The sequence below is a fragment of the Ahaetulla prasina genome, chromosome 6 (assembly GCF_028640845.1).
Source record: "Ahaetulla prasina isolate Xishuangbanna chromosome 6, ASM2864084v1, whole genome shotgun sequence".
Classification (NCBI taxonomy): domain Eukaryota; kingdom Metazoa; phylum Chordata; class Lepidosauria; order Squamata; family Colubridae; genus Ahaetulla; species Ahaetulla prasina.
In genome coordinates this window covers 62,047,330-62,064,006 of record NC_080544.1, presented here as the reverse complement: position 1 = coordinate 62,064,006, position 16,677 = coordinate 62,047,330, and the positions used below count along the sequence as shown (strand labels likewise).

General features: G+C 42.6%; 1 protein-coding gene across 3 annotated transcripts in view; it reads left to right on the top strand.

Annotated features, from left to right (window-relative positions):
- The window catches only part of CRTAC1 (cartilage acidic protein 1), a 36,578-nt gene that overhangs the window by 16,167 nt on the left and 3,734 nt on the right, over window positions 1–16,677 (top strand). For 2 of the 3 annotated variants that reach the window (XM_058188283.1, XM_058188282.1), the window contains exons 3-14: window positions 2,851–3,047; window positions 4,880–5,010; window positions 5,864–6,020; window positions 6,780–6,914; window positions 7,441–7,586; window positions 7,976–8,112; window positions 8,786–8,868; window positions 9,661–9,761; window positions 9,890–10,058; window positions 11,987–12,135; window positions 15,506–15,548; window positions 15,757–15,900. In XM_058188283.1, the coding sequence (XP_058044266.1) occupies window positions 2,851–3,047; window positions 4,880–5,010; window positions 5,864–6,020; window positions 6,780–6,914; window positions 7,441–7,586; window positions 7,976–8,112; window positions 8,786–8,868; window positions 9,661–9,761; window positions 9,890–10,058; window positions 11,987–12,135; window positions 15,506–15,548; window positions 15,757–15,900 (1,592 nt within the window). The remainder of the gene's footprint in view (window positions 1–2,850; window positions 3,048–4,879; window positions 5,011–5,863; window positions 6,021–6,779; window positions 6,915–7,440; window positions 7,587–7,975; window positions 8,113–8,785; window positions 8,869–9,660; window positions 9,762–9,889; window positions 10,059–11,986; window positions 12,136–15,505; window positions 15,549–15,756; window positions 15,901–16,677) is intronic. The other variant, XM_058188284.1, reaches the window with a different exon arrangement.

Below are 16,677 nucleotides of genomic sequence, written 5' to 3'. Positions count from 1 at the left end.
CACACAGCCACAAAAAGCTCAAAAACCAACTTTTACACTTTACACACACACACAACACAACACAATACAACACAACTCTCTCTCACACACACACACAAAATGCCACAGACAGCTTTGTGAGATTTTGTGTGTTTGTGTAGTTAGAGTGAAACTACAGAAACACACCAAATCTCAGCTGCACAAATATTTTATTTTATTTTATTATTTTATTTTTATTTTTTAGATCAGGGGTTTCCAACCTTAATAACTTTAAGGTTAGTGGACTTCAATTCCCAGAGTTCCTCAGCCAGCAAAGCAGGCAGATGAGTTGCTCGCTGAGGAAATGGATTGGAGGCAGGCAGATTCAGTTGCTAGCTGATGCAACTGTTGTAAAGCATGGCTTTGCAAGCCTGAAGGGAGCAGCAATTATAGGTAAGTGAGGAAGGGGGATTGTGTGGGCATGGGTGGGGGCTCTTGTAAGAGGTTATTTAAAAAGTGATTTTAAAAGCCTGTGATGATCAGGCAACTCATCTGGGATTGCCAGAGGAAAAAAAGTTTTTAAAAGCTCCTCTGATGATCCCAACTGAAGTTCCCTCATAGCAGCCCAGAACCTCTTAAAATAATTCGGCTAAAGAGCTTGTAGTAAACATGTTTTTTAAGGCTCTGATGATGAGGAACTCAGCTGGGATCTCCAGAGGAGTCTTTTAAAACCTTTTGTTTTTACAACCTCTTCGGCCTAAGAGGTTGTTAAAAAAAAGAGTTTAAAGGGTTCTGGCAATCCCAGCCGAGCCATGGGATCATCAAAGGCTTTTTTTTAACTTTTAAAGGCATGTTTTCGGCTGAAGAAAAACTGCTTTTAAAAGTTAAAAAAAAAACCTCTGATGATGGCACGGCTCAGCAGGGGCAGGGGGAGGGGGCAGGGATTTTTGCTTCTCCGAACCAGCAGCCACCATCGCTACCGGATCGGATGAGCCGGTCCGAACTGGGAGCATTTCACCCCTGATTATATATATAATAATTTCAGCCATAATATAAACTACAGTGTTTTCTGAATCGACTTTTATTAAAGGCTGAAGAATCAGAAAATATATATATATTGCACCAAATATGAACAAGACACACATCTTAAAATAGAGGATTACTATGTTTTCTAAAGGCAGTTTTTCCTACTTCAGATTACAAAGTCCTCACTTCAAAATACACTTAGAATAATAGCCAAAATGTGTTACTAAGGCCATTTCATAGAACCACTGACACATAAAATTCAGCCTCTGATACAGGCTTGGCCCTTTGCATTAATTGGTTTCTTGAAAGGCTCGCCTCTTAATCTCCTTTGAGGACAAGATATTTTCCCCTGGGTTTTCAAATATTTCCCTCAAGGTTTTACCAAATTCTATATTTATTACTAGCTACTAGGGCTCCCTTCCTGCCCTCCTCCTCTGTTGTATTTTCTCTCTGTGCTGTACATTTTCAGCCTTAGCTAACTCTATGCTAACCACATTAGAGTCACACATCATTAGCTGCCAGATGAAACCACTCAGGCGTTTCTGCAACTTTGCATTGTGTGATGTTAACATGGATGGATGTCTCAAAGAATTCAGAACTCTCCCTTAATCAAACAAGCCGAATTCAACACAACTAGAGGAAGGGTATACTTTGGCCAAATCCATTAATAAGACTGATAAGTAGTATATAAAAGCAGTATTCTTGATCTGATACTGCAGTAATTTAAGTTTTTGTCAGTGCTGTATCACAGATCTTCCCAGTGTCTCTTCCTGACAAGGGCTTTAGGTCAAACCCATGTAATATGCCTTTTAACAATACAGCTGCAGATAAATCCCAATTCCTGAATAGGAGGGGAAACTTCTATTTGCATCTTGCATACATTAGTTGTCTGAAATAAGATAAGAAAGAAATTCTTTTGGGCCTTTACCATTTGGTTTCCATTTTCCTGAGGAGCCCCAGTGGTGCCTGACTTAATCCCTAAATCCTTCAGCATGTCAGAAAAGATTTAGAAAAAGAACTCTGTCTCTATAAATATAGGAAACACAAAATCCAACCCTTCTTCTTTAACCTATTTTTCCAAATGAATCTCACTGATCTGAAGAAGGAAGAAGGGAACAGTATAAGCTATGTAGTAAAACAAAATGATTTAAACATGCATAACTATAAGTGGCAAAACATTTTTATGCGCATTTGTCTTATATTGGATGAAAAAATAGACTTTCCTAATATTTTTTTAAAATATAATCCTAAACTCCATAAGCATCACTCTTCCTGAACTTTGTACTTTGTCCTATGAAGGGTTTTAATCAACTTTGGTGATTTATGTGTCTCAAAATCTTACCAGATTAATGTATTAAATCTGTACTTCAAAGCATTTTCATAAATGTGTGATGTGTTCAGCAGACATGAGGAAAACAATGGCTCTATTCCTTTTTCTCTGTTGACTTTTTCTCACAAAATAGGACAGTTTTTTGGAAAGGTAGCTGTGGCAGTTGCTGAGAGCCTTGTGACTCATTAAAATCTAACAAATCCATTATGGCAGAAAAGAGGCAGGGAGGTGATTAATCCAGTGTGCTAGAACTCAGGCTGAGTTACTGGCTTCTTAATAAGGCGGAGCGGTGCAAACGATGAGAAAATATGGAAAGCATATTGGTTCCCATCACTGTTCTCTTCATTAAAGTCCATTCCTTTCTCTTCTCCAAGAAGATATTGGGAATGCTTGGTTGCCTAATTGAGGAACTACATTAGCAGCAATGGAAGACTTCACTTTGATAGGAAAAAAGAGAGAAAAACTATTGAGAAGGCCTAATATCTGAAACCATTCTTGCTCACTCTTGCTTCATTTCTTACTCTCTGTTTCTTTAGGTACAATGGACCCAACCTGGTGCTGAAGTACGACAAGGCACGGGGCCGGCTGTTAAATCTTGCAGTGGATGAACACAGCTCCCCCTACTATGCACTGAGGGATCGCCAGGGCAATGCAATTGGTGTGACAGCCTGTGACATTGATGGAGATGGATGGGAAGAAATTTACTTCCTAAACACCAATAATGCCTTTTCTGGTGTGTGTCAAAGTCATCCATCCCTAACATTTAACTTACCATTGACAACCAAATTAACCCATCAAACCTTTTGAATGTTCTTTGCATTTCCCTTCATCTTCTGATATCCATCTAACTATGATATACAACGTACTGCATGTCTGGAAATCATCCCATTGTAGCAGCTTAACCAGTGCTGACTAGTTCCAGCATCTCTTTAACCTCCCAAAAGAGGTGACAGAAACTAGAAGTGATTCTCAGAGGAGACACATAGTGATGTGGCTGGATGAAGACCAGGAGTCTGTTCAGACATCTTTCTTTCTTGTTTGTGGTGTCCTGTAGGCTGCCTGCTGCATAGTTTACTCTGGGACCTCACCTGCTAGCCTTGTACCACTGGCGTTCATTTCCTGACCTTCACTGGCCACCAGGGTGGGATGTTTCAAGCCTGGAGTTAATTTCCCAGCTGAGTGATTTTGTCGATTCTCTGGCAGCAGTGGGGCTGACAGACGGAGTGGGGAGGTGGGGGAGGTGGTAGAGAGACTTGGCTGCTGACTCAGGGTTTTGCCAGATCTTTAGTTGCCAGCAGCGACTGCAGCTCTGAGGGCTAAGAATTGCAGGGGATGAAGGAGCGCCTCTGGGACAATGTTCCTTGAGGTGAATAGGACAGAGAGAAAATAGCAAACCTCTGAAGCGTCTAGGGCTCTGTGGCTCCACTGACGTTATCGTTTTCCTTTGGGAGTTTGAGTATCTAACTGCTAGGCTGGCACTGGACTCCTTTACGATACGCTCTTGCCGAAGTCACATATATAGCCCTAGTCCACGTCTGTACCCTGCCGGCATAATCTTTATGGCCTAAACCTTGCTTAATAGAAATTGCAGTTAGAATAACAGGCCTCTTTTCTTTTTCGAGCATCAGATGGGCTTGTGGGATTTTCTGGGAAATGCTGCTTGACCATTGGCTTTTCTGTTAAGATTCCATGCTGGATTTTGGCTGCTTCTAGATTCTTTCTGAATAGCTTATGGCAACCCTGGAACAACGAGTGCTTTCCTCCCATTTGCTCAAAGCTCCTCTTTAAATCTCTGTGGCCCTTTCCCTAGAAAAAACACCGTCAAGCTCCTGCTCCTTCCAGAGTTGGGCTGGGCCATTTACCTGCCTCATTGATCTACTCTTGGTTCTGCTTATCTGTCTTCCTGACACACCTAATTACAGCTTTGCAGCTACCAAAGACTCCCACTCTTTAAATCAGCCAATCACATTACTCCCGGCATCAGGGTCTGGCCATCGATTTTTTTCTTTTCCCTTTTCCCTTTATGATGTACATGGCTCCGTGCTGCTTTGGCACATTTTTCCTTAATGAATGTATTCTTCTGGACCTCCCTTACCAACACTTAAGCTTTGTTGGAGTTGCTGCATTCACGGCAGTGCAGTCCCAGTCACAGCCCTGCATACTAGCTAGCAGTTAGAGATTCACTGAGAGTGGGTATTGGAGTGGAGAAGCTGTAAAGGCTGACAATCAGGAACTAGGTAGCAAAGCGGACAAGAAAAAAAGAAGGATTCAGTTTGTAGTGATAAGGTGGAACAGGGATTGTGCGATGGTCACATATACAATCTGCACGTACATAAAAATTTCACATCTGCATAGTGCAAATGTGTTGTTTCAGGAGGAGTTTATGCCAAATATTTCCACCTCTGATCGCTGGAATCTTGGAGCCCTTTTTCTTAAGGACTCAGCTGAGGGTCTAAAGAAAACACAGCTCTGCCTGGTTCCCCATTTTTGACAAAAGAAAGAATGTACTGAGATGGAGGACAGCCTGAAGCCATAAGATGCTTGATGTCTTTCTTTCTTTCCCAGGTGTAGCCACCTATACAGATAAACTATTCAAGTTCCGCAATGGACGCTGGGAGGACATCTTGAGCGATGAGGTGAACCGGGGTGTGGCAAGCCGGTTTGCTGGGCGTTCCGTGGCATGCGTAGACAGGCTGGTGAGTGCATGAGGTTGGCTCACTGGGGCTATCATCTCAGAATCGCTGGTCTCTGGCATATATGCGGAAGAAAAGAAATTGGAACCAAAGAAGCATAATCTAAGCTGCGTAAAGAGAAAAAAAATGTTTTTGAAGAGGCCTTGTTCTCCACCCAGTCTCCCTATGACCAGGCTCTGCCCCCTCCCCCACAGCTGTCAGGACTCCCATCAGGGGCTGCAGTGCCAGGCGAGTGCCGTGCTGCTGATAAACACCGCCTGTCTGGGTGATTTATGCCCCTGTCACCTGCATTTTCTTCTCTCTCTACCTTGCGTGGTTTGTTTTCCAATGATTATTGCTAAATCAGGGTGCCATGGGAGAACAAAAGGGGGCAGATGGTGGCTGACAAAGAAGCCTGGGGCAAACATGGGCACGTGAAGACCTGGCATGTTCCTTTTGGAAGCCCCCTAGCAAGGATAAGAAAACAACCATGTCTGAGTAGACTGTTTTTGCTTGTATGTTCAAGGGTCTGGCATGGCATTTTCTTTACCAGACTTATAAGGATAAGGATCATGGCTGTGGAACTGCAACTCACTGGAGGCACCCAATATGCCAGACTATGGCTTCAATATTTTGTGGCTCGTTGTGTTTTGGAAACTCAGCCATTTCATTATATGAATCAGATTATTGTGTTACACCATCACTATATTATTTGAGCATAATATAGGAACCTAGGAATTGTGTTTTGTTCCTCTGGTTTGGTGGGTTCACATGTTATGTGAATCTAGCTATTCTATCCAACATGTGGGGAATAGATGGGAATGTTTCATTGGAGCGTGGTTCTCAGCGGTTCTACTCCCTTCCTTCCTTCCTGCAGGGGTCTGGCCGCTATTCCATTTACATAGCTAACTATGCCAATGGAAGAGTTGGTCCTCATGCCCTCATTGAGATGGACACAGCTGCCAGTGACCTAGAGCATGGTATTGTGGCACTGAATGATGTGGCTGCAGAAGCTGGAGTCAATAAATTCACAGGTATGAGGGAAGCAGAAAGTTGCTATATTGCTGAAGAAGACCTGAGGATATAAACTGGGGAGACCTTTGATCAGAATGAACTGCAGGTTTGAAGGAACTCTTACAAAATGTTCTCCGTGGGGTTTTCCTTTGTTGTGTTGCCTTAAGGTTCAAAATAAATTTATCTTTTAGTGCCATAGAATGTAATTGATGTTTTTTTCCATGTTAGCATGTCCTCTGAACAGCAGCTTATATTTTTTCCCTGAAATTCTCCATTCCATAATGCACTGGGGGGTGGGGGGGATAAAATATTCCATCGGTCCCTTCTTAAAATCCTACACTATCCAGGCACAGCAGCATATCTGGAGCTTTAGGGCAACACAATTGTAGCCACCAGCTGAATTGTGGCTGCCAGAAACAGACCCTCTGAGATGGAGGGGAAAACTTGCCTCACACAATGCTGGGCCAGTCTCTGACTCTAGTTCCATTCATCTTCAGAGGTCTTGGCTTAGCATTCAGTCTCAAAGGCCCTGTATTCTTACCAAATATTTTCGTGAATGTTATGGAACTTCAAGGTAAAATAGGGATCGTCACAATGAATTTCAGTGTTTTATCAATTCATAGGATTCACTGTTGACAGAGATGTGAAATAGGAGAATGAATCCATGGTTAGGGTTTTGGTCTTATATTCAGGCTAGGATTTATTTCCAGTGTAGTTACTGCTTCACGGGGAGCAGATGATTGGGAGTGCTCTGGAGCTTTCACTCCTCTTGTTCCCAGGGGGTCGGGGCATAGCGGTGGGTCCCATTCTCAGTGAAGCTGCCTCTGACATATTTTGTGATAATGAGAACGGAGCCAACTTCCTCTTTCAGAACCAGGGCGACGGTACCTTCATAGATGTAGCACCCAGCACTGGTGAGTATGCAGCCTGGGCAAGGGTATTGGGGGCGGCATGCCTTATAAAATTAAAATGATTTATGTAGTTGCTGGACACTTGAAATCCTACTAGAGTTGAGATTTTTTTCCCCCATCCCAGCCTGCCTACTTCTGGGGAAGGAGGGGGTTATAAGTGCACCCAGGCTCAACCACCAGTTATTTAGCGTCTGGCTGATGATCACTGGAGTTTAACGAAATGTCAGGCTGGCATCCATCACCGCCGTGCTGCTGATGACACCTATTCTCTTTAGAAACATTCCTTCCATGTCATCAAGGGAATAGGAACACATTGGCGAGAAGGAGCTTGGGCGGAGGTAGGGGGAGGTGAAAAGCAGATTGCCAGCCCCTCATATGCCTTCTCAGCTAAACTAGCTGCCAGAAAATCCTCTTCTGTCCTCTGCCACCATCGAGCCTAAATTCCTTGAGGTCCAAAACAGCATAAGATTCAGTTCAGTATAGTACGTGGGAATGTTCATCCAGCTGACTTCCCTGTCATCCTCCGTAGGGTTGGATGATCCCTACCAACATGGTCGTGGAGTGGCCCTAGCTGACTTCAATCGTGATGGCAAAGTTGACGTAATCTATGGTAACTGGAATGGACCACACCGGCTCTATCTGCAGGTTAATGCAGGTGGGCGTATCCGCTTCCGAGTAAGTGCCATCTGAAAAAGGGAAGTCCAACACCGGCATATGCTTGGAATGTCCTGGGCTCTGAGCAGGGAAAGGGGATGTGGGAACTCTGGTAGTAAAGTATTGTAAGAAAGAATGGAGCACATAGATTAGGTCCAATCGTCAAAGAGACTGATGTCTATACCCTAATTGGATGACCAGAAATTCCATTTTTTAAGGATTATCTCCCAGCTCAAGAACACTCCTTCATGAAACTATATAGACTTTTAAAATTGCCTGCTGCAATTAGCTTCCTACTTTTCAGCCCAGCAACAAAGTCTCCAACCACCTAAATCTATTCCTAATCTTTACTTCCTCTTGGTCCTGCTCAAGCCCAAGCCCTGCCCCACTAATCCCCGTCCTTCCCCCAGGACATTGCCACGCCCAAACTGTCCATGCCATCACCTGTCCGCACCGTCATCGCTGCAGATTTTGACAATGACCAGGAATTGGAAGTCTTCTTCAACAACATCGCGTATCGTGGCTCGTCTGCCAACCGCCTCTTCCGGTGGGTGAGAGCCACATGGCCACCAGAGGCTAGGGCAGTGGGCTCCCTATCTTGCTTGGCCCTGGATACTGCAAGAAAGGTTTCCCAGCAGAGTCTGGTGGAAATCGTCCTGCCTTTAAAAAGCTGTGCATGCAAATTGAGAACATGAGAGGAGACAGCTGGGAGGGGTAATTCTTAATCCATTGTACAGTGGTATTTACTCTCCTGTGTTATAATCCACAGGAGTAAGGTGGTTCACCCAGAATGGAAAGGGTCCCATTTAGTTCCAGCCACTCTTTATACAGTTGACAATGTTGTGACTATCTCACTACTGATACAGCAGTCTGTTCTGCCTAGACCAATCCCTGGAGATTCTGGCTTTCACTAATTAGCACTTATGCACAGTTCCCATTAATTGTAGGCAATCAATGGCTTGTTAAACAGAGTTGCTTACATTTCTCTGACTAATAAAGTGATAGCAGCAGCATATGGTAAGTCTAGGGAGTCCGTGCCAAATTTATCATTTTGCAAATGTGCAAAGTCTCTTCCAGAGAAAAGAACAGTGGCAAAAGCAGATGCAGCCTAGAGATCTAGCCTGTAGATACAGGGTGGTGATCACCAGAAATAGACTTTCAAAATTAAGGTCCTGTTCAGGGAGGACAACATTCATTACTGCAGTCCTTTTCTGCTGCAGGGTTATCCGCCGAGAACATGCCGACCCAGCTATTGAAGAACTAAACCCTGGCGATGCTGTGGAACCAGAGGGGCGTGGCACAGGTGAATCATTGTCATGTCTTTTGTGGAGCATGATTATCATGCATCACTTAGCAAGAATAAAACAGATATAAAAGAGGTTGCTGTAACCTATTGGCAATGGTTGGGACAGACCTTCTGCCAGTGATGAATTGTGTACCAGTGACCCCTCTCTGTGCCAGGAAAATCTAGATATCTGGGTTGTTGGCAGTGGGCACAGTTAGGAAATGTCAAATTGTGAGTGTAATGGTTTCAAATAACAGTGTATTTATATGATAAATTTGCATTAAATCTGTGTTTTGTAAACACTCAATGAACTGACGCAAATATTGCAGGTGTTTGAGGGAGAAAGGGAGAGACCAGCAAATCTTCACCTGGGTCCTGTGATGCATCATAACAAGATCATAATTATTTGTATTAGGCTCGGAGACAAAACATCCATGTGGCCTGACCCCATGGCCTGTGGGTTGTTTCCATGATTGGCTGCCTCTTAAAGCATATGAAGGAAGAGAAGAATGACCTTTGTGTGTGATACCTATCAACAGCCAGGAGACTTAATTCCTGAATATCAGGAGCAGAAAGGGCTCTTATTAATAGAGGATTTGGCACTAGGAAAAATAGTCTCTGTGGAGTAGATAGCACAACAAATACCACTGCAGGGAAACTGAATGGAATCAAGCGCAGAGAAGAAGAAACTATGTTCTGATTTTCTCATGTTGGGCATTATATCATTCAATATCACGGTTAAGTAATGTGGCCCTTTCACAAAAGTGATGAGCAAAGATACATTTCTTTACTGAAATTATATCATTTTAGGAGGAGTGGTGGTAGATTTTGATGGTGACGGGAAGCTGGATTTAATTCTTTCACATGGTGAATCCATGGCACAGCCACTCTCAGTCTTCAAAGTCAATGAGGTAGGTTTAGAAAGTTTCCTCTCTTAATGTGTTTAAAATCAAATCTATATGTCAACAAGCATGAAAGTCCTTCCTCAGTTCCATGACCACTTCATCCTTTGGCTGAGTCTGTCTGTCCATCTCCACAGGGTGCTGGCAACAACTGGCTGCGGGTGATTCCACGTACACGCTTTGGGGCATTTGCTCGTGGTGCTAAAGTGGTGCTGTTCACACGGCACAGTGGTGCCCATCTGCGCATCATTGATGGAGGGTCTGGGTACTTGTGTGAGATGGAGCCTGTTGCCCATTTCGGCTTGGGTGAGTGAGGAGGAGTAGAGGCAGGGCTTGGAATGCAGAGTGGTGTGTGGCCCCAGGGCTCTTTTGCCCTAGCCATCTGCCTACTAGTCCAATACAGGTAGTCCTTGACTTACAACTATTTGTTTAGTGACCATTCAAAATTGCAATGGCCCTGAAAACAATGATTTATGACTGTCACACTTACGACCTAGGATCACGTGATTAAAATTCGGACACTTGACAAACGGCATGTATTTATGATGGTTGCAGTGTCCCAGGATCATGTGATCTCCTTTTGTGACCATCTGACAAGCAAAGTCACTGGGAAAGCCAGGTTCACTTAAACAACTGTGTTACTATCTTGACAACTGCAGTGATTCACTTAACAACTGTGGCAAGAAAGGTAGTAAAATGGGGCTTAACAACTGTCTTGTTTAGCAACAGAAATTTTGGACTCAGTTGTGGTCGTAAGTTGAGGGCTACCTGTCGTATATAGTACTAGTTATTACTTATTTCTTCTTCCAAATCAAATTTGAGAGAGAGAAACCTGGTGCAACCTAACACCACCTCTGAATTTGATAGGGTCATATGCAGACAGATAGTGCTATATGACCCCGAAATTGTTGCAAACATGGGTCAATTATTAACAAACTTCAATTAATATTTCTCCACTCTGTTCCACACTGCTTTTTTAATTTTTGAATTCTTTCTTTTTCTTTTTCTTTTTCTTTTTTTGAATTTTGAATTCTTGAAAACTCAAAAGCTTGCATGCTATTTTCTAAACCCTAACTTAAGAAAGGCATTGCCTTAATATGGACTTCAATTTTGTTTTCTTGTGACCGATTTAGGTTTTTTGGGTTTTTTTATGGATCTTCCTTGTCTCTCATCCTTCCTAATACTCACCAAACATCACCAGAAACGCTGCAAACTAGTAGTCTGTAGAGATTCTCAGTCATCCAGGTCATGGTTGTCTCAAAGGTGCTTTTTCAGGAGGTTTTTTCTTTTGAAGACTATCCTGCCAGAGCTGAAGAAGCTTCTTGGATGAAAAAGCAAAACATCTTCAAAAGAAAAAAAACAAGACAGTCCAGTTGCCTCCTGAAAAAGCACCTTTGGGACTGGAAATTAGATAAAACATTAGGTTTGTCCTTTCACTAACTAACTTATATCCTTATCTTTCTATTCCTTCAAAAAAAATTAGTTCAGAGCCTCATCCCTACCGTCCTACAATTCTACTAAGGTCGAGCGAGCATACTGAAAAATCTTCATTATAATACATTTCATACTTTTAAATGTTTTCCCAAGTCTGCCAATTCAGCAGCAACTTTTTTAAGAGCTGTAGCAGCCCCCTACTTTATAGGGGATCCACGGACTACTAAACTACTGTTGCAATAAAGCCTATTATCCAATCATAATCCTTTTCTTTGAAAATATTTAGCAAGTTAATGTTATTATCTTATGTATTAATGATAGCTAATTCTTCCTCAGGAGAATAAAGGGTGTTCACAGTAATTTGCATTCCCAGAAAGTAGACTATTTGTATTACAGCAAAGCCCTGATTTGCTCCTTCAGCTGTTTTTTTTTTTGCAGAAGGCACTGCATTTCTTCACACCTCATTACCCTTCTGCATCCTTGAGGTGGCTTAGTTTAGTGGGGCATTGCCAGGTTAGATTGCGCTGTAAGTGAAGCCAAGTGGCTCAGAAATTCAAGGAGCCTCTATGCCCAAATATTCCACAACCCTGCTGGTCTTGGCACAGAGTAGTTGATGGAACAACACAACTGCATCACATCGCAAGTTCTTTCATCTCTGTTGGGAACAGCTATTAAAATTTGGGAGGAGGAAAACTAAGCATGAATCTGAAGGAAGGGTAGTTTTTAACAACCATTCCTCTTTCTATGGTGGCTGCAGTTTTCTCCATTATTCAACAATTCCCTGTGTTTTTTCCTTGTAGGACAGGATGAACCTAGCAGCCTGGAAGTGACTTGGCCAGATGGCAAGTTTATCAGCAGAGCTGTAGTGAGCACTGAGATCAATTCTGTTCTGGAGATTCTCTATCCCAAAGACACACCAGGGTCACCCACCATTTTAGTTCCTCTTGAGGTAAGCTTCACAATTAAGCCAATTTAAGTTGGGTTTCAGTGTAAGGAATGTGAAGTCATTTTCTCCACAATGAAAGCAATGAAACTAAATGGGTCTCAAGAAACAAGATACCAATATCATGCTTGTTTAGTAGAAGTATTACAATAATTTTAAAATAAGATAAAAGGGACTGATTTTCCACCCAATTTTACCATCCAAAAATATTTAAATAAGATATCCAGTGACCCAGGATTGTGAAATATGGACTCCTGGTGGGAAAAGAAAAAGAGCCAGGAATATAGGGGCAGAAAAGGTGGCAGTGTTGGTTTGTATGACTTTTTTACAGGCCTAGATCTGAAGCGAAGGTGTGCCTGGATGAACAGGAGTTGCTCCCAGCAAGAAGGGAAGATATTTGGATAAAAGAAAGGCAGATGTCAGAGGATGCAACCAAATTTGATCATACACCAAATATGAATCTTCAAATTTATGTAGCTACAATATCATTCTAGAAAGGTTGCACCTGAAAAATGTGATGCTTCCACAAGGACTGCCAGGCTGATCTAATAAATTTCTGTTAGAGCTCCTTCTTTAGTTTCCTTTGCTCTTTTCCAAAGTTTTTGATATCTTTCTTTATCAGTGGCCCAGTTTCTCTAGTCTCATAGAAGATAATATATTTGGCTTAGGGTTCTTGCTGCCTTCTGAGCTTGGTTGTTTGCTTGCAGACATTTCATTACCCAACTATGTAACATCATCAGTGCAAATCTAAGACTCTTTGAATTGTGATAGCTACATTAAAAGGGAACAGAGAAGATAAAGGGTCTAATAAAACTAAAGTGGTGACGCTGCTGCAAAATTTGCTGTTGTCACCAGAGTGACTTCCAATGTTAAAAATCTACTAGCATGAGGTAAGGAATGGCCAAGTTGTCAGTGTAAGAAAGCTATGTGATAGTAATTGAAGCTTAATAATAAAAAACTGCTGAAATCTGGAAAGAGAATTTGAATGTGCCATCTTTCTAATGAAACAATTGGGTTGGAATCTGTAGTATTAGATCACCATCTTCAGGTAGTTTTGTTCCTCTCTTTCAATTATATTGTTCATGAAACCAGAAAAGCTTGAAATTGTTCAGGAATCTGGATGGGAGGAACAGACTTTGGCTTGTTCCTCAAAAGATTAAGTGGCTGGGGCTGTCTGGGCTCCCAGGCAGGGAACATTTTCACTGTCTTGGAGGGGGCTGGATGGGGTCCCCATTTTGAGACTGGTGTGCAAATTGGAAGTCTTCCTGAATTTGCAGCTACTGCTCAAAGCAGGGGTCTCCAACCTTAGCAACTTTAAGACTTGTGGACTTCAACTCCCAGAGGAATTCTGGGAGTTGAAGTCCACAAGTCTTAAAGTCGCCAAGGTTGGAGACCCCTGGCACAAAGAGCAGGTGGCAGCCGTGGCCAGGAGGCTTTTGCATAGGTTCATTTTGTACATCAGTTGAGTCCTTTTCTTGTCCAGGAAGCCTTCAGATACTCATTCAAGCTTTACTCATCTTGTGACTGGACTATTGCAATAGACTCTACATGGGGCTGCCCTTGAAGACTTTCTGGGAGCTATATGTGTAAATGGTAGAAATACAAGTACTTCTTGTTATACTCATATGCCAGTGTTGCTACTTGAGCTGCAATGGCTACCAGTTGGCTTCCAGGTGCAATTTAAAATGCTGGTCATTAACTATAAAGCCCTTCATGCCACCGGGGTCTGGTTTATCTGCAGAACTGCCTTGTCACCAATCATTTCTGCCTGCCTGGTATGTTCAGACAAAGTGGGTGCAGTCCAGGTCCCTTCAATTAAATAGTGTCACATCGTGAACCAAGGAACCATGTCTTCCGTGTTCCTGCCCCTGATGTCTGGAGAAGGATCCCCCTAAAGATGGCACCTACCCTCCTAGGTTGAATATGTTAGTGGAGTCCCTGTCATGATTTTTGTACTGTTACAGCTGTTTTGCCTGGGCTGTTATGTGTTTTGTTTTGATTGTTTCAAATTGTATATTGGATGTTGCCTATAATGGGATAATGGGGTTTATTAAAAAAGAATTGCTGAAATTTGGATACAGAATTTGAACATGCAACCTCTGTAATGAAAAGATTCGGCATAAAGGCTTTACTTGGAGCAGCTTATATCCTGTGACAATACCTTTAATATTATTGAACAAGAACATCTGCATTTATTTAATTTATTTATTTATTTATTTAATCATATTTATATACCGCCCTATCTCCCGAAGGACTCAGGACTTGATAGGTCCAAGGCCAAACTGAGTCTACACATCTGGCTGATTGTACAACCAAGCATAACAATACAATAACACAACCTTCCCATTTGCAAATACTGGTTAGTGAGTTCTCAACTACATTCACAATAAATAGTGAAGATGTTCAAATTTGCACTGACTGATATTTAGCCAGTGCAGTTTTTTCTTCTTGCTGCTCCTTCTTATCCAGAAAATCTACTGTGTGCCCTGATTTCCATATGATGGTTTTGCTGCCAGATAGGAAACACTGGGTTCTACGTTTATTGTACAAGAGGATCAGAAGGGGTATATACAAAAATACCCGCTCAAGATTGGGAGCTATATAAAAATAGTCCTCGACTTACAACCGCAGTTGAACCCAAAATTCCCATTGTTAAGCAAATCAGTTAAGTGAGTTTTGCCTCATTTACAACCTTTTGCTACAGTTGTTAAGTGAATCATTGCAGTTATTAAGTGAATCGAGCTTCCTGCATTGATTTTGCTTGTCAGAAGCTGGATGGGAAGGTTACAAATGGTGATCATCCCGGGTCAGTGCCAGGATGATCACCATTTGTAACCTTCCCACCCAGCTTCTGACAAGCAAAATCAATGCAGGAAGCTCGATTCACTTAATAACTGCATGAGTCACTTAAAAACTTCAGTGATTCACTTAACAAATTCATGCCAGTTGCCAAGTGCCCAAATTTTGAACATATGATTATGGGGATGCTGCAGTGGTGGGTTGCTCCTGGTCTGGTAAACCGGTAGTAAAAGCGGCAGGAGGCTCCGCCCACCCACCCGGATGTCATCATAGATGATCTGCGCATACACAGAAGTTGTGAACTGGTAGTAAAGGCAAGTAGAACCCATCTCTGCGATGCTGCAGTGGTTGTAAGTATGAAAACCAGTCGTGAGTCACTTTTTTCAGTGCTGTTGTAAGTTTGAATGGTCACTAAATGAATGATTGTAAGTCGAGGACTACCTGTATTAGTATATGGTCTGAGGCAGAAACTGCAACTACACAAATTCAGGAATAAATCCCTCAAAATACATATGATAAAAATGAGATTAAAGATCAATGGTCTCCTGATGATCTGTTTTTCCATTTTCCCCCATAGTGTGGCCAAGGATTCTCTCAGCACAAGAATGGCCGTTGTGTTGGTGAGTCACCTGCCAAGAGAAAATCAGCAAATGCTCCTGGGATGACAATTCTTGATTCCCACAGCTGGGTTTCCCTGAAGTAGAATGATGCTCTTTGGTATTCAAACCCACCAGGGTGGCTTATTTCTGAGACTGCCAGCACTGAGTCTGTCTTTTATTATTTCCCATGCTTTCTCTCTCTCCTCTCTCTCACTTCCTTTCTTCCCAGACATGGATGAGTGTGCAGAATTTCCTTTTGTGTGTCCAAGAGGCAGACCCATCTGCATCAACACATATGGTGGGTACCGTTGCCGCAGCAACAAGCGCTGTAACAGGGGCTTTGAACCCAATGAGGACGGCACTGCTTGTGTTGGTGAGTGATGACATGGGCAGAAGGGAATACCCTTTGAAGCCACTTCCCGAAGTCAGCTAGGAAATTCATAAGAAGCTACCAGGCAGTGAATTCTGAAATCCTTTGTTAGATGGGAAGGAATGCTTGGAGCGGGAAGCAAATTAACTAACAAGCTCTTAAATTTATCTTAATTAATAACAAATTATTGCAGAGGGCAATACTTCCTGCTCTGTACCCTTGTTAAGTTGAAGAGAAGAATGATAGATACTTTTTCCAGGCTAGGAAAATTTGGTATCAAACATTCTGGAAACTACTAATCATTGCTGAGCAGCTACTCACCAATTGTGATTTGCTAGAGGGAAATGGCAAATGGAGACAAGGGTGCTTGCTTTCCTTATACCTGTTGCTTCCCAGCTATCACCGGCAGTTCCATGGCTAGAAGATGGTGGCTGGGATTTTTGGACTTCTGTGTGTAGCCCTGCATCCATTCCCCTAAAGGCCGTCTCCTTGCTAAATGCCACTAACCAGTGTTCTGTCCTTTCTGCTTCTTTTTCTCTTTTTCTCTGTGTGTAGCTCAAGTGGCCTTTTTCGGTGGATATCCTTCTTCAGGGAGCTGGCTGGGCTCGACCTTGCCATCAGCCCCTCTCCTTTCACTTTGCCTTGGACTCTGCTTTTACTCCTATGCACTTTAAGCCTTGCCAATAAAGGACAGAAGCAGCCTTTATGGATGACTTAGCCTTCCCTCTCCTCCTTCCCTCCATATCCTCTCATCCAGTTTTCTCATGGTGGTCACTGGAA